Source organism: Paramisgurnus dabryanus, chromosome 5 (assembly GCF_030506205.2).
Source record: "Paramisgurnus dabryanus chromosome 5, PD_genome_1.1, whole genome shotgun sequence".
Taxonomy (NCBI): domain Eukaryota; kingdom Metazoa; phylum Chordata; class Actinopteri; order Cypriniformes; family Cobitidae; genus Paramisgurnus; species Paramisgurnus dabryanus.
In genome coordinates this window covers 20,961,836-20,977,854 of record NC_133341.1, presented here as the reverse complement: position 1 = coordinate 20,977,854, position 16,019 = coordinate 20,961,836, and the positions used below count along the sequence as shown (strand labels likewise).

Below are 16,019 nucleotides of genomic sequence, written 5' to 3'. Positions count from 1 at the left end.
TTCATAATCACCAAACCAATATTTCTATGATACCATTTTACCAAACAGCCTAATATTGCAAATAAACAGGGATGTGAAGAATTCTTATATATACTGACTATGTTTTATTAATCTAGGTCAGTAATATCTATGTGATGCCAACAGAGAACCAAACAGCATTAGTGGACTGACCTGTGGATGCAGACAAGATGACTGGAGCGCTCTTCATCCTTCCTCTTTCAGCAATCAGGGTGATGGTGTACAGCATGCCTGGGATCAGATTCACAAGGGTATGGGTATTGAGGCCACCTGGTACCTCCACCTCAGTTCTTTTGCCCTCCGCTGACACAAACACTAGCCTATAGAAATCGATCTTGGCCACTGGCCTCCTCCAGACCAATGCCAGTGTGGTCTCAGTGGTCTCACTCACTTCAAGATCCTTGGGAGCATCAAGAACTAAGAGGTCATGGGACATAAATTAGGAATTAGTATTATATACACCACAGTTCTCTCATATGTACACTGAAAAAAATTATTAATTCAATTTACTCTATTTTTTAAGGTAAGTGGTTGCAATCAATTTATTTAAGCTACATTTCAACATTTTTTTTCTATTTTTTTTTGTTTAAATGTAGCTTAAATAAATTGATTGCAACCACTTACCATAAAAACTTTAAGTAAACTAAATGAATCCTTTTTTTTTTAACTCAGCTTTACACTTCTGCATAAGAGACAACATTTTATCTGTTTTTGGCCGTTTATTTACATGACAGCAGTGTTTTGGGGGCCTTAAAATGCAAACTTTTGAAAGCAGATTTCACGTTTTGGAAAATTATACTGATACAATCTATATGTACACAACATAAAAGGCAAATCTGTGAAAATGGTGATGTCATCCAAATACGTATTATGTTTAAACACCTCAAATGCATAATATAGCGTTTGTATTCATTTTCACAGATCTGTCTGAAAAAAACGATTAATTAAATGTAATAAAAAAAATTTAAGGTTAGTGGTTGCAATCAATTTATTTAAGCTACATTTAAACAAAAGTTTTTTATTTTGTTATTTATGTTATTTTATTGTATCATTTTTGTTGAAATGTAGCTTAAATAAATTGATTGCAACCACTTACCTTAAAAAAATGTAGTTAATTGAATGAATATTTTTTTCAGTGTAACAGGATCGTTTTTATGAAAAAATATAATGAATATAAAGGAAAACCCTAAGTGACCATTTTGTAATAAGTTATTTCAGCAGGGCCATAACCAAAACAGACAATGAGATTAGTAAATTAATTATTAATACAGGTTTTAAACTTTGACATTTCCCCCTCTATTTTTGAACATTTCTTTACATACCAGTCACAGCATTGGTCGTTGCAGGCCAACTCTCACGTTCTTCTTTAATTGCGGTCACTCCCATTCCGTATTCAGTCCCGGGCCTGAGACCTACAAAAAAGCCAGATAAATTCAGTCCTCTTAAACCACCTGTCAAACTAAAACCATCAATCTTTCACATTGTTGATGTTTTTGGCAGCTCTAGGGTAGGCAATCGTTTTCACACTTGCCACAATCTGGTTTTGATTTCATCTGCGTTCCATATCAATCCCATTCTTTTCTGTGGCTGCATCAAAGAGCCCCTCCACAGGCCAAAAACAATGTTTGCCATCATACAAGAGATTCCCAGATCCCCACATATTCCATTCATAAGAGCCCTTAGCCAAAATCCCACACTTTGTCCCTCTTAACGCCTCTATTGGCTCCTACAGAGGTCACTGTGCAGGAGTCCCACAGCATGAAATTACGCCTAATGCAGAGGAAGCTCATTATCAATAAAATCACAGGCGTGACGACAATTACAGATAATAACTGTGTGAAAGAGACAACTAGTGAGGTGTATGAGAGAGTGAGAGAGACACTGCATTATTAGCTGAGCAGATCGTCCGCCTTATTTACAGGGAACAGGCCTCCCAAGGACAAAGAACCAAACCAGACAAAGAATCTATTATCCATTTTGAATATATTTTTCTCCCAGTCTTGATAATCCCCGCTTGGGGTAACACAGAATAAGAATTAGCGTCAAAGCTAAATGTAGAATGGAAGTGCTGCTGGGATGGAGAATGAATCTTCTTTCCCTTTTTGACTAGGATTTTCACATTGAAACACACGCTTAATTCATTTAAGGAAAATTGTCCCTTAGGCCATTTTCAAAAAAAAAGGGCAGCATCTTATTACCTTTTACTCATGACACAAAAACAAAGAGGTAGCGATGGGGTTGATTCAAAAGAGTCGATTCCTTGACTCTTAATCTCCCTAAAGTCAGATTTGACTCCAGGAAATTAATCAAATTTTTTTTATGTCCTGGTGAGACCCTAGTGATCAGTTTATTACTGAAATGTTTAAAATCTGGCTAAGTCGATCACCCCTACAAAGGGTCTTTTGTGGAAATTAGGGCATTGTACTAAATGTGACAAAGAATGCATTGAAATAATATGTTAAATTGTTCTGATGTATGGATTTATTGCGTGCATAAATTTCCAGAGACTGTTTTACACGTCTATTTACAACTCTAGGATTTGCCTTTGAAATGAAATGGACTATTTTTACCTTATTTGAAAGGGTCATGAATAATAATGTTGAGCTCTGCTCTGATGGCTGTTTCTCAGAGCAGTTCAGTTCAGTAGCTCTGTGTGTATGTGTGTAAACAGACCTTATGTCAGTCCTTCCAGAAAAACACAGTTTTTTTGTGATTGTTGCGGGCAAAAAGTCTTAATCTTGCGGCACGTTTTCTTAAAATGTTTATATTTATGCAATTTTATGCAATGAAATTGCGTGAACTTGAAAAAATAGCGGGAACTTGCAAAAACTGCGTAAACTTGCAAAAACTGTTTGCAGCTTTTGCAGCTTTTGAGTGATGTTCACGTCACTTTAGCTGTGTCCCAATTCAAAGGCTGCGACCTTCTAAGGACGTATTTTAAGACCGATTGCGTCACAGCAGCGCGACTTAAGGCCAGTAAGGCCGTCCCATTTCAAAGGATGCTTAGAATGAAGCCTCAAAATGCGTCCTCATTTCTCCGCGCTGTTAAGGATAGAACGAATGGATCCTTAACAGCCGAGGATGTCCCAAGAGTCATTGCGCGTCTGCAAGGGCTGCAAATAATGGGTGGATATTCTAAAATAAACAATTAAAACCTTTATTAAATAAAAGTGTATTTATCAGAAAAAAAATTTTCTTGTCACTGTTTTAGTATTATAAGTTCTGTTTTTTGTTAATAATATTCTTTTTATGTTGCGTATATTTCTAAGGTTGATTAATTTGGTAAACTGTTGAATAGTTTAATATACATCAACGTGCCATATTCCTAAAAATAAATTAATAATTTTTCTAATGTCATATTTATTTTAATAAGTCAGAAACGTGCAGGCGGGCGCGTGCAGCAGGTGACGCTAATTATGGATCCTCCAAAGGTTAGACCGTCTCATTTCAGTTCTCTTCGCAAACTTCTGAGGCTTCCACCTTGAAAGACCGAGTGCTCACCTTTTAAGGTCGAATGCTCATAAGGTTGCAGCCCTTGAATTGGGACACAGCTATAATCACGTCACTTCATAACGTTCCCATGGCAACAGGGGACATGGCTGCGCTTGTGTGAGGTCAATGCAACATTTTTCAACTTTCTGCTAAGATATATGTAATTTTTTATGTATGAGCCTGTGATTATGGTACAAAATTTGAGGAATAATTAATTGTTTGGAGATTGTTAATGGATTATTCTGATTCTGGTAAGTTTGTGTTTTTTTTCTGTATGGACCTGCTAAACGTAACATTAATAGAAGAACTTCAGCCTAATGCAAGCATATAGAGCTATATTAACTAGCAAATAGCGTTTACTTTGCAGTCACAACTTTTAGCATAGGTACATACAGTTTTTCATTCTACGGCACCTTTAAAGAGTAACTAAACCAACTTTTTTTAGTTAATGGTCTGTAAGAATGATGCTTTATTAGTGCTGTTCATTGATTTTAGTAATTTTTTTGACATTTGGATATAAAGTGTTTCAATACTACAATATATGGTGTAAAAACGTCTGATTGTTGCCCTCTTCAGGTTGAACGGTGGCTACTGCAGTTGAATTTTCCTATTGGATGTTGGGTCCAAAAAATGACTCGTGACGTAAGCAGGTTCAAGCTCACCACGCCCTTGTTACGATCTCACCACACACTTGATACGAGCTTAGTTCGTCCCCTCTATCTTCGTTGGGATCTTCCCACTTTTCTTGCATTTTTCAAATATTGCCAGTGGGTGGAGTCAGGCTCTGACCAGGGGTTTAGTTACTCTTTAAATACTAGAAATCTGGCAAAAGCCTAATAACAAATTCTATAAATAATCCAATTTCTATAGGTCCTCTTTGGAAATTGTATTCAAAAGCTTTGCTTCCAACACCTAACCGTTACATTGCTAATTTCATGAGAATACAAATGGTTTGGACCAGCAGTGGGTTGGTTTTCAAGTAATAAAATAAAATTGGTTTACTGAAAATTACTCCGCTCTCCAGTGTGCACAGCAGCTGAGCCTCATTTTATTCCACTTCGACATTTCAAGCATAGGTTTTAATCTCTGCAATTTGTTTGTAATTGATGTGGCCTGTAATCTCTGGAGAGAAATGATTGTGTAATTCAAAATCATCCCTCACCGGTGATTTTAGCATGAGTGATGTCTTGAGGGCCACTGGGGAAGACCAGTTCTCCATGCTCCCCGCCAGACAGTGGTCCGTATTTGATGCGGTAACTGAGGACGTTGGCTTTGCTGTTTTTCCACTCCAGAGTAATGCTCTCATCCGTCTCCTCCACTGCCTTGAGGTTCTTAGGGGCATCCAGGTCTGAAACATATCAACATGCTTCCTGTACATGAGTGGTTTTACTGCAGGGCAAGAAGAGCATAATTGCTTAAGTGCAGGTCTAAGTGCACCAAAATCACTGCTGGAGCAGACTGAAGTTTCACTTTTGAAAGAGTTTCGATTAGTCAAGTTGAAAGAAAGAGTCACTTTTCAAACCTGTTGTGAAGATTTCATTGATAGGAAAACTTGTCATCTCTCCCCTGCGGGCCATTAAAGACACTTCGTACTCTGTGTCAGGTTCCAGCTCAGACAGATGATACTGGGTATCCAGGGAGGAAAGGTTGATTGTGTTTTTGTCTGATGAATCTTTGTTTGGGCCATAAGACATGGAGATACCGTCCACGTGAGCTACAGGCTGAAGCCAGGTGATAAGAGCTGTTGAGTCTGTCACATCGCGCACTTCCACCTGGCTGGGAGCATCAATCACTGCAGATGAGAGGAGAGTTACTGTATGTGACAGCTGTGGAACGGGAAACCATTCATGCAAACAAGTGAGCTAAAAACAGTTCAGTTAAACATGTAACATAATGGGTTTCTGTGTACATGATGTATTTATATGTCGGCACATGACACATACTAGGAGAGAGTATCAGCTAAAAATAAATGCAAAAAAAGTTATGCATATATCACTAATAATAATCGGATGCGTTGATTTAATAAACAACTAAATAAAAACTACGGCAAAAGATTTATTTAAGCTTCATGATTTATTATAAATATCAAATATACTAAATAAACAAATTACTAATTAAAGGTGCATATACATTGTATATTTTGTCAATTTCCTACAGTAGCCTAAATATATCAAAACTTTATTTTTGTGAGTGGATGCAGTTGCTAAGGACTTCATTTAGACAACTTGGCAATGTTCTCAATATTTAGATTTTTGCACCCTCAGATTCAGTGGCGACCGGTGACTTCTTTTGTCGATGGCGCATGATGCGAAGTTCGTCAAAACATGTATTTAGCCCGTCATGTGTGTGGCTTGTCATGTCAAAATAGGGCTTTTCACACTGCGCTTAATCTTCGTTGTAAACCCTGCTTTTAATCCGGGGTTAAGGATCATTTCACACTTGTAATTTAGAAGCAGGGTTATCCCTAAAATTAACCTAGGGCTATGAGCACCCCAGCTCTCCTGATTTTGCCAAGTGGTCGATGTCCTCACAGCAACATTATGTTGACCCTGGGACAACATTTCAATCAACCAATCAGATTTCAGAGATAAGTTTACAGTTTGTTTTAAGTTTAAGCCTACAACCAGGATTAGCTGTTTCTAGACCATTGTTTTTCACTTATCATGTCCCTCTGATTTTAGGGTTTGGTTATGGTTAGGGTTGGGGTTTGGGGTGGGTTTAGGTTTTATTTAGAAAAATGTTGTCCTTGGGTCAACACAACATGTTGCCCTGAGGACATCAACCACTTGGCAAAATCAGCTCGAGCTATGAAACCCTGCTTGAAAGCAGGTTTAGCACCGCTTTTGTGGGGTTAACCCCGCATTGTGGTGCCAAATGCATGCAGTGTGAAATGAAGCAGGGTTAGAATGTTATGACCCTAATTAAACACAGCTGAGTAGCTAATCAAGGTGTTCAGGATTGCTTGGTAATTACAGACAGGTGTGTTGGAGCTGGGTTGGAGACTCCTGACCCAGGGTGTAGGAATGCACAGTGTGAAACGTCAAAATATGTGTTTGGCGCGTCATGTGAACCTATGTGCATCATGTGTCATGTCAAAATACGAGCCTGCTGCAGACGCTTCAAAAGGGTTTATGATAAAAAAGACGCGCTTGTGTTTGCCAGATACTCTGTCTCATGTGTAATCAGAGTTTAGTGTTACGTTGAACGTGAGCGTCTCTTTTATCATAAACCCTTTCAACACAAGTGCAGCAGGCACGTATTTTGACGTGGCGCTTGATGCACATAGGTTCACATGATGCACCGAACACATATTTTGACATGACGAGTCACACACACGACACTCCGAACACATATTTTGAATTTGCGCCCATTGGAAGGGAAGTCACCAGATTCCAGGTTTTTAAACAGTTGTATCTCAGCCAAATATTGTCCTATCTTAAGAATTATACATCAAAAATCTTTTTCAACTTTCAAATTATGTATCAATCTCAATAATAAAAAAATCAACCCTTATGGTTTTATGGTTCAGGGTCACAATTGGTTAAGTGTGCAGATCTCATTTAATTTTTGATTTATATTTGTCATTTGTTAAAGTAAGATCTGTACGTTAAATAAATGAGTAAAATATAAATAATTCGATTTTTAAATGAAACGTTTCTTTATATTGCATTAGTTTGTTATGTAGTGTTGAGAGATCACTACTGATCTCACTAGTGGAGAAGCTCTCATAATGGTGAGCGGTGTCTTTGACACATTGCATGAATGAGAAATTCACTTTCAGCACTTAGTCCAACCATAGTGCAAATCATGAAGCACAAGCATAGAAATAGAGAGTACATGGAGCATTAGAGGCATGCTGGGAGGTTTCTTTTATAAAATTTTGGAAGCTGTATACTTGTAATAAGGGGAAACTGGTAGTTGACACTGAACATTGTTATATGCCAATGCTATAATGATAGGTCTCTTTAAAGTTTAATATGCAGTGAATTTTAAAAGATGCAATTGATGAAAAAGGAAAGGCGGTGTATTTAGGAAATGTCACAGTGGTAATACGTATTTAACATATGGTTATATTTAACATGAAAGCATTAGCCATTTTTGATGTATGAAATTGGCGAAAAAATGGGAAAATATCCATTCCACAACCATTTGGAAGGAAAACTTTTTGAAAGGCTAATGAAAAGGAACTTTGTGGTTTTATCTAATGCTTTTCAAACTACAGTCGCAGCTCAGAAACTAATACACAATGACAACCAACGTTGAATTTCAAATTCTAGCTAATATGGAAATAGGAAACTATTAGAGAGTTTAGTCTCAAGAAATATCTTATATACATTTTCGTGCATAGTAACATATTCTAATCACCAAGTTCTTTTAAAACACTTCTAAACGCCTTAAAATTGAGGAATGTCTTTTGAACACCGTAAAAAAGGTCCTGAGAGAATTTTAGAATGGTAATTACTGGCGACAGCTGCTTACTTGTGACAACATTCTTGCTGGCTTGAGGTCCACGGGTGTTGTTCTTTACAACCTCCAGTTTAACCTCGTACTCCTGACCTGGTCCAAGGCCAGACTGCTCAAAGGTGGTATCAGGTGGGGTGAGAGAGTTCAAAATCTCGCCATCTTCCTCTTTCTGTCATTCAAAACACATATTTGTTAAACTAATCACATTTTATGCAAAACACTACATATATGTGTAATCTTACTGTAAATTGCTAGGAAATGCTATTTTGGTTCATGTTTACTATCTGAAAGTTATCAAGTAATATTTTAAGTATCTATGGCTGTTCTGATATAATCACTTAGGTTACAGTACAGTTAGGATTACCATATTTGAAAGACAGCAACACAAACCATCAAAGCAACCTGTGCAAGACAAAGTTAAACCCCTTTGAGCTATAGCGTAATAAGAGAGCTTGCTGAGAATAAACACTTTAGGCTTTTAGTTGATTCTACTTGTGTTCCACTTCACAGCAAGGGTTATTTTGGCATTGACATACTTGATGCGTGAATGAGACTCCCAAGCATCATTTAAAAGAGGCTTGCATGTTCTAATAGAGCTACTTTTTTGGCGACTGCTTAAGCCCTCGAAAAAAAAACATTTCAGAGACAATAACAATTCTGTGGCACATGGTCACGCATGCTGTTGCCAGGAGCTTCTTATAGGGTTTTGTTTTACAAAACCACAGACTACTCAACAGTAGCTTTTTGCTTAGTGGCACCACTCAGCTATTTTCCATTGGACGCTCTTACAGCTTCCCACTTGTTACTTGCAAATACAATTTTCCTTCATTTTACATGTTTTTGGAAAGAAAATATGAAGGAAATTATAGTTTTGCTATAAATTAGTTTTGCTAGATCATAGCTACCCTGAAGGTAATGATGATAGACTCACTGTGTTTCTGAAGATAAGGTTCCAGCCATCAAAAGAAATATTTAAGGGGTCCCATTCAACCTCCACTGTTGTCTCTTTCACTGATTTGAATTTCAAGCCCTCGGGTTCAGGAAGATCTGACAATGAGGTACAAGGAGCAATATAGCTTTAGGAAACAAGGATATGCAATACCGTATACTCAGGAAACAACAGCAAGGATTTTACACCTGATTACCTTTTGTATTCATTGACAAGCAAGGTGGTGGGTGACTTACGTGTGGCTATTCTGGCACTGACAGGAACGCTCATTTTGCTGTTCAGAATTGCAAAGACACTTATTAGATACTCTATGCCTGGTTCTAGCTCTCTGATGGTTGCATTCTTCTTTTCACCAGAAACTCTCATTTCCATTTCCAAACCACCAGGAGCCGTAGGCACGTATGTGATAAGATACTCTGTCACAACCATCTCATTGACCCATGTGAGGTCCACTGTTTCTGGGTCGACTTCAGTCACTGTCAGATCTTTGGGTGGGATGACTATAAATGAAGACAGGGCATAAAATTTATTTTATTTTCAAAAGAACATTTAGAGTTTAGAAAAAGATTTGACTGATTTTGTTCAAAAAGTTGGTGGAAGAAGGAAATATCAGCCAATATTTTCAATTCAAATAATAGTGACTTACTATCAGAACAATCCTCGCCAGTGAAGCCTAAGTCGCAAATGCACATTCCATTTAGACATTGGCCTTGGTCACTGCAGTTTCCTGGACAGGTCAGATCGGCACAGTCCTCGCCAGTGAAGCCCTCAAAGCACACGCACTTTCCATCTTCACAGAACCCACGATCCAGACAGTTGTTAGGACACGTCTTTGTACCACAGTCCTCTCCTGTGAAGTTGCTGTGACACACACATTGGCCATTTACACAGTGCCCTCGATTATGGCAGTTATTAGGGCAGGTCAACTCACTGCAGTCATTTCCAGTAAAGCCAATATGGCAAACACATTTGCCATCCACACACTGTCCACGATCATTGCAATCATTGGGACAGGTCTTAATGCTGCAATCTTCACCGGCAAAGCCCTCTTCGCAAATGCACTTGCCGTCAACACATATTCCACGGTCATGACAGTCATTGGGACAGGTCTTAATGCTGCAGTCATCTCCAGTAAATCCCTCTTCACAAATGCATTTGCCATCCACACACAGTCCACGTTCTTGGCAGTCATTGGGACAGGTCTTGATGCTACAGTCTTCTCCAGTAAAGCCCTCCTTGCAGATGCACTTGCCATCCACACAATGTCCACGTCCATGGCAGTCATTGGGACAGGTCTTGATGCTACAGTCTTCTCCAGTAAAGCCCTCCTTGCAGATGCACTTGCCATCCACACAATGTCCACGTCCATGGCAGTCATTGGGACAGGTCTTGATGCTACAGTCTTCTCCAGTAAAGCCCTCCTTGCAAATGCACTTGCCATCCACACACTGTCCATGCCCATGGCAGTCACTGGGACAGGTCTTGATGCTGCAGTCTTCTCCGGTAAAGCCCTCTTTGCAAATGCACTTGCCATCCACACATTGTCCATGACCATGGCAGTCATTAGGACAGGTCTTGATGCTGCAGTCTTCTCCAGCAAAGCCCACTTTGCAAATGCACTTGCCGTTGACACATCTCCCATGACTGTGGCAGTTATTGGGGCAGGAAATCTCTGAGCAATCCTCACCTTCATATCCAGCATTACAAATACACCTACCGTCGACACACTGTCCTCTGTCATTGCAGTAGGCGGGGCAGGGGAGAACACTGCAGTCCTCACCCTTCCACCCAGCGCCACATATACACTCCCCATTGACACAGTGACCCCTATGGCTACAGTCATTGAGGCAAGTAAGCGTGGAACAGTCATCTCCACTGTAGCCGATGTGGCAGACACACTGTCCATTCACGCATCTGCCATGGTGGTTGCAGTTATTGGGGCAGGAAATCTCTGAGCAATCATCACCTTCATATCCAGCATTACAGATACACTCACCGTCGACACACTGTCCTCTGTCATTGCAGTTGTCGGGGCAGGAGAGAACACTGCAGTCCTCACCCTCAAACCCAGGGTCACATATACACTTCCCATTGAAGCAATGACCCCTCTTGCTACAGTCATTGAGGCAAGTAAGCTTGGAACAGTCATCTCCACTGTAGCCGATGTTGCAGACACACTGTCCATTCACACATCTGCCACGGTGGTTGCAGTTTTTGGGGCAGGAAAGTTCTCCACAGTCTTCCCCAGTAAAGCCTTCATCACAATAGCAAGTTCCGTTGACACAGCGTCCACGGTCATAGCAGTCATTTGGGCAGATGAGCTCAGAGCAGTCAAACCCTGTCCAGGGCTCATCACAAACACATTCATCATCCACACAACGCCCCCTGCCTAGGCAGTTATTTGGGCAGTTGGTAAAACTGCAGTCTTCACCCAGGAAGCCCTCCTCACAGATGCAAGTCCCATCAATGCACTGACCATTCTCACCACAATCTACAGGGCACAGCTCAATTCCACAATCTTCACCACCGTAGCCCTCAAAGCAGACACACTTGCCATCCTCACATCGACCTTGGTCCTGGCAGAAGTTTGGGCAATCAGGCTCAGAGCAATTGTGCCCCTTCCAACCGGTCTCACATATACAGCTGCAGGACTCAGTGCTGTAATTTCCGTGGCCATTGCAGTAGGGTTTGGTAGTGATTTCCCCTAAAAAATAGATTTTTTGTTATTTTCGGTTTGTTCTTGACCCAATTTGTTGAAAAACACTGTCAAGATTTTTGACAGGCATTTTAAGGATTTGATAAAAGATTTTTAAGTAATGCCTAGATTTATTTTAATGATCAAACAGTCTACACCTATGTTAGATTTGGCCTTACCTGTAACTTGAGCACCGCAGCACCCTGCCCCACTGGTGCATTGCTCCCTTAGACTGGACACCTCTGCCTCTAGCATTTCCAATCTGTTCAGAAGATCTTTCAGGTCAGGGAGATTATTATTACAACCACAAGCTTGCTTGGGAATGTTAATCCTGTGCGTAAAAACAATCTGGTTGTCCCCATCCATGGTGTGTTCAATATGCTGGTCAGATTGTAACTTTGGCTTCATTTCTGTTGTTCCGGGTGAATCCAGGTCCACTGAGCAAAGGGAACCAGAGGGGACATTGATATTGTACACGTGGTTGAAGACGACAGGCTGATCAGGGCTTGGGACTGTCAAATTTTCAGTGGTTGGTGTCAACAGTGATTCTCTTCTGTGTCTAAGTACTCTTTTAACCAGACCGGCACTTGAGAGGTGGAATAAAATGGCCACTGCTACACAGGCCAGGGGCAGGCCTTGCATCCCCATGACGATTTGCTCTTACGGGACTCCAATGGGTGAATTAGACTGTTTAAAATACAGGGTTTGATTTTAATCCTGAAAAAAAAAGAAAAAATCTCTCATTATAACCTTTATAATATGTAGATTGCAGACATATTCCGATTTTATGTTTGGGATATCAGTGACTGTACCACTTTTTCTATACCAAGGAAGTGCTGTCAGTCTATCACAGGACTAACACACACAGTTTAATTCACCTGACCTACATCTCTCTAGACTGTGGGGGTAACCGGCATACACAGAACCCGCAGCAACACAAACTCCACATAGCTTAGGCTCAAATCAAGAACCTTCTTGCTGTGAGGCAACAGTGCTACCCATGAGCACTCCCCTGACCCCAGTGATGTGTTTGTAAACATACTGTAAGTAAATTTCCACCCTATTTTGTAAGCATTTTTGTACAGCTGTCCGACATAATCAATTCCCAATATAGACAGACATTATAGATGTTTTATTGCAAGTGCTTTTCATTCTATCTTTTATAATTACATTTTTTGAAGCCTAAAATGTATTGTACAAGGCTAAACATTAACTATTGATTCTGTTTGTATCCATGCCAGCCATAATCATTCATATTTAAAGACAGCATCACAACAGTGACCATTTACATGTATGCATTTGGCAAACACTTGTTTCCAAAGTGACTTACAGCGCATTACAAGGTATACATTTTATTAGAATGTTTTTCATGGGGTTCGAACATTTTAACCTTTGCAGTGCCAATGCAATCCACTACCAGTTGAACTACAGCTGCTACACATTAGCCATACAAACTCATATTTAGAGAAAAGTTTTGTGCAAAACCAATCAATCCTATATGCTAGTTTGTAACACGGCAATGTTGACAGATACTAAGTAGCACTCTAAGGTTACTGTTTCCTTGAATTGCACAAAGACTAACTTTGGCCAATAAAAGCAAGTACTCTTCTGTTAAGGAGAGCAGCACTCCAGCAGAGCTTCCTAAGACAAGCTGCCATGACACACAGCAGGCAACACCTGAATCTGGGGAGCTGCTCTCTTCTCTGACGCTCTGCCCACAGCCCATGCTGACAGATTAATACTTGCACAGAGGGGACCATCTGCAGTGCTTCCGCTGGCGTGGGTGTTCAGAGTCCCTGCTTCTCATAAAAGTTAACGTTCTTTGACCACTCTCCAGACAGCAGCACAGTTCTGAATTAACATTAAAATTCTTTACCAGAAAAAGTTATGTGTATATATGGAGCTCAGGAGACATGTCACTTTCTGCACTGGTGGGTTGAGAAAGTAATTATAATAGAAACCACTCTATTCTGAGTATGTTACTGCTCTGCATATGGTGTGAAAGGGATATTGAGCATGTCTGGCTGTACTGCAGCATGCTTATATACAGTATATTGCAATTTACTGCATCATATCCACTGCCTGTGCATTATTAGCTGTTTAAAGGTCCCATTTCTCATTTGCAAAGTTTTAATTTTGTTTACGGTGAGCAATAAAACGTGTTCATGTTTTGTGTGTAAAAAACACAGCATTTTACTTATCTCTATACCGCTGTTTTCACTGTCCTAAAAACGGCCTTACTGTATGTCTTCCTGGTTTTTATGGAGTCCCTCCTTCAAAAATACGTAACGGGTTCTGATGGTGTAGCTGGTTTAGTGTGTTGTGATTCGACAGCAGCTTAGCTTAGCTGGCCACTGGCATATTCCTGTGGGCGGATGCAAGTCAAAAACTCCTATATAGATGTCACATATCTGGTAAGTATAGGGCTGTAGTCCAAACCTTCTCTGTAGTCCAAACCAACCCTTCTCTGTAGTCTTTGAAAAGCAAATTCTGAAAATATATTGCTTGACATTGAACTTTGAGCTTTATAATTTTGCAGACATTATTTATGCTCTAACCACACCCTTACACACCAACTAAAGTTGAGATCATGCTTTAAGGATTTAAAAAAAGACTTTTTTTTAATAATGCCATAGAAATAGACTTATTTTTTAGATTTATCAAAACAGTTTACACTTTTACACTATGTTTGGTGTAGGACAGCAGACACAATTTTATCATGAATGTTATTTTCCATACAGGATGTAATTCGCCACTGTCCAAATGCTGACATGCTCACTTTAGAAAACAACATAACTAATATTACTTATAAATGTTGTGCAATGTCTTTTAGCTTACGCCTAGTCTCGTGTCATTTTTGTAAAAATGCAACCACGTTTAACCCTTTAAAGCCTTTAATCTTTTTTACAGCTGTGAATTAGATTAAACCAAGCTGCCTTCAACAACCTTAATGCCCCCAAATACCCTCCAGGGCTTCAGTAACCAAAAAGCAATACAATGCGGTAACACAGATCATAATATTGTCTAGGCTGCCTTGAGTTTTTTGGGGGGTTGGGTGTAGCTTGCAAGGTCAACAGCAGGTAATATCCTACTAAGATGTGTTTAGTGTGCGGAGAGCTTGCATTGACGTGTGATTAGATGCCTTGACAGATGAGTTGCAGTAAGAGGGATCTCACGCCCGTTGCCGCCCATTGGTGATTGGACAGACAGGGATGAATGCTTCTATGATGGAGCGCTAAAGAGGGGCTTGATGATGGGAGACTCCCGATCTGGACCCTCGGGGGTGATGGGGTCCCCGCGTCTCGTCACATCTAAACCCTGAGATTAAATCAGCAAAACAGGCAGAAAATTGCTTTGAGTCGCTTTGAGGTTTTAGTTCTGGATGGATAGCTGGCTTTTTCACTTTGAAGCCTGGCTTGCTGCCACAAGAATTGAAAAAAGAAAATAAGGACTGAGCTTGGTCTTTGTGTCAGCATTTGCTGGTCAAGAGAAGACTGTAAATTAATAAGCAACAAACAAACATTGAGGATTAGCATATGCTTGACTATCAATGAAAGAATTCTGGTTATCATCATTAAACTACTGTAGGAATATATCAACATTTTAAACTGTGGGATGCAGATAAAGCCATTCTCCTTTACTGGAGCTCTATCAACAGAGTGCTGAGCTCAGAGCCGTATGCTAATTCTACAGCTTACTGCTACTTTCAGACTTCCAGACACAATGTGACTGCAGCTTTCTCATGCCAGGACTAGTTTTTAGACATTGTTACTTTTTCAGACTCTGGCTGAGCCAGTTGGCTTCTGTGGGTCTAATGTGAGAGGAATTTCAATGCTTGGGGTAAACCTGTTGGCCCAGTGCAAGTGATCTAAATTGGCTCTATGTTGGGTTTGGTACTGAATGCTAAATATAACATTTAAAAGGGAACACCTCACATTGAGAACAAATTCGTTAATTCAGCTTAGACGATTTTTTGACCACAGTATGAAGCAAATAAGATTAGCCTCTGTATTGGTTGACAAATGTAAAGTTTGATGCTGTTCACATAATTAAGCAATTATTTAGTCAGTGGTTTGGAAGTCAGTTATATTTAACTACCTTTAGAGATTTAAGGCCCAATCCCATTTCTCTGTCTTACCCCTTCCCCTTCCCCATACCCCTTAGTTTTGCACATTCAATTGGCAAAACTAAGGGGTAGGGGTAAGACAAAGAAATGGGATTGGGCCTTAGTGTGTACCACAACTGGTCTGAGACATGAAAGTTAGAAGAAATTTGCCAAACATCAAATTACAGAGTACAAAATGTATTTTTTATATTAGTGTAAATTGGATTAGTTAAAGATTTTATTTAGGTGACGAGTAATGATGCGAAAAAGGTTTGCTAATTTGCAGATGGAAATTG

The 16,019-nt window shown here is 39.8% G+C and overlaps 1 protein-coding gene across 2 annotated transcripts in view; it reads right to left on the bottom strand.

Annotated features, from left to right (window-relative positions):
• The window catches only part of tncb (tenascin Cb), a 67,734-nt gene that overhangs the window by 16,954 nt on the left and 34,761 nt on the right, over positions 1-16,019 (bottom strand). For both annotated transcript variants that reach the window (XM_065250265.1, XM_065250264.2), the window contains exons 2-10: positions 11,798-12,335; positions 9,570-11,627; positions 9,160-9,423; positions 8,906-9,021; positions 7,990-8,143; positions 5,033-5,302; positions 4,673-4,858; positions 1,341-1,430; positions 172-435 (exon numbers count right to left, since the gene is read on the bottom strand). In XM_065250265.1, coding sequence (XP_065106337.1) covers positions 172-435; positions 1,341-1,430; positions 4,673-4,858; positions 5,033-5,302; positions 7,990-8,143; positions 8,906-9,021; positions 9,160-9,423; positions 9,570-11,627; positions 11,798-12,266 — 3,871 coding nt within the window. In that variant the 5' untranslated portion in view covers positions 12,267-12,335. The remainder of the gene's footprint in view (positions 1-171; positions 436-1,340; positions 1,431-4,672; positions 4,859-5,032; positions 5,303-7,989; positions 8,144-8,905; positions 9,022-9,159; positions 9,424-9,569; positions 11,628-11,797; positions 12,336-16,019) is intronic.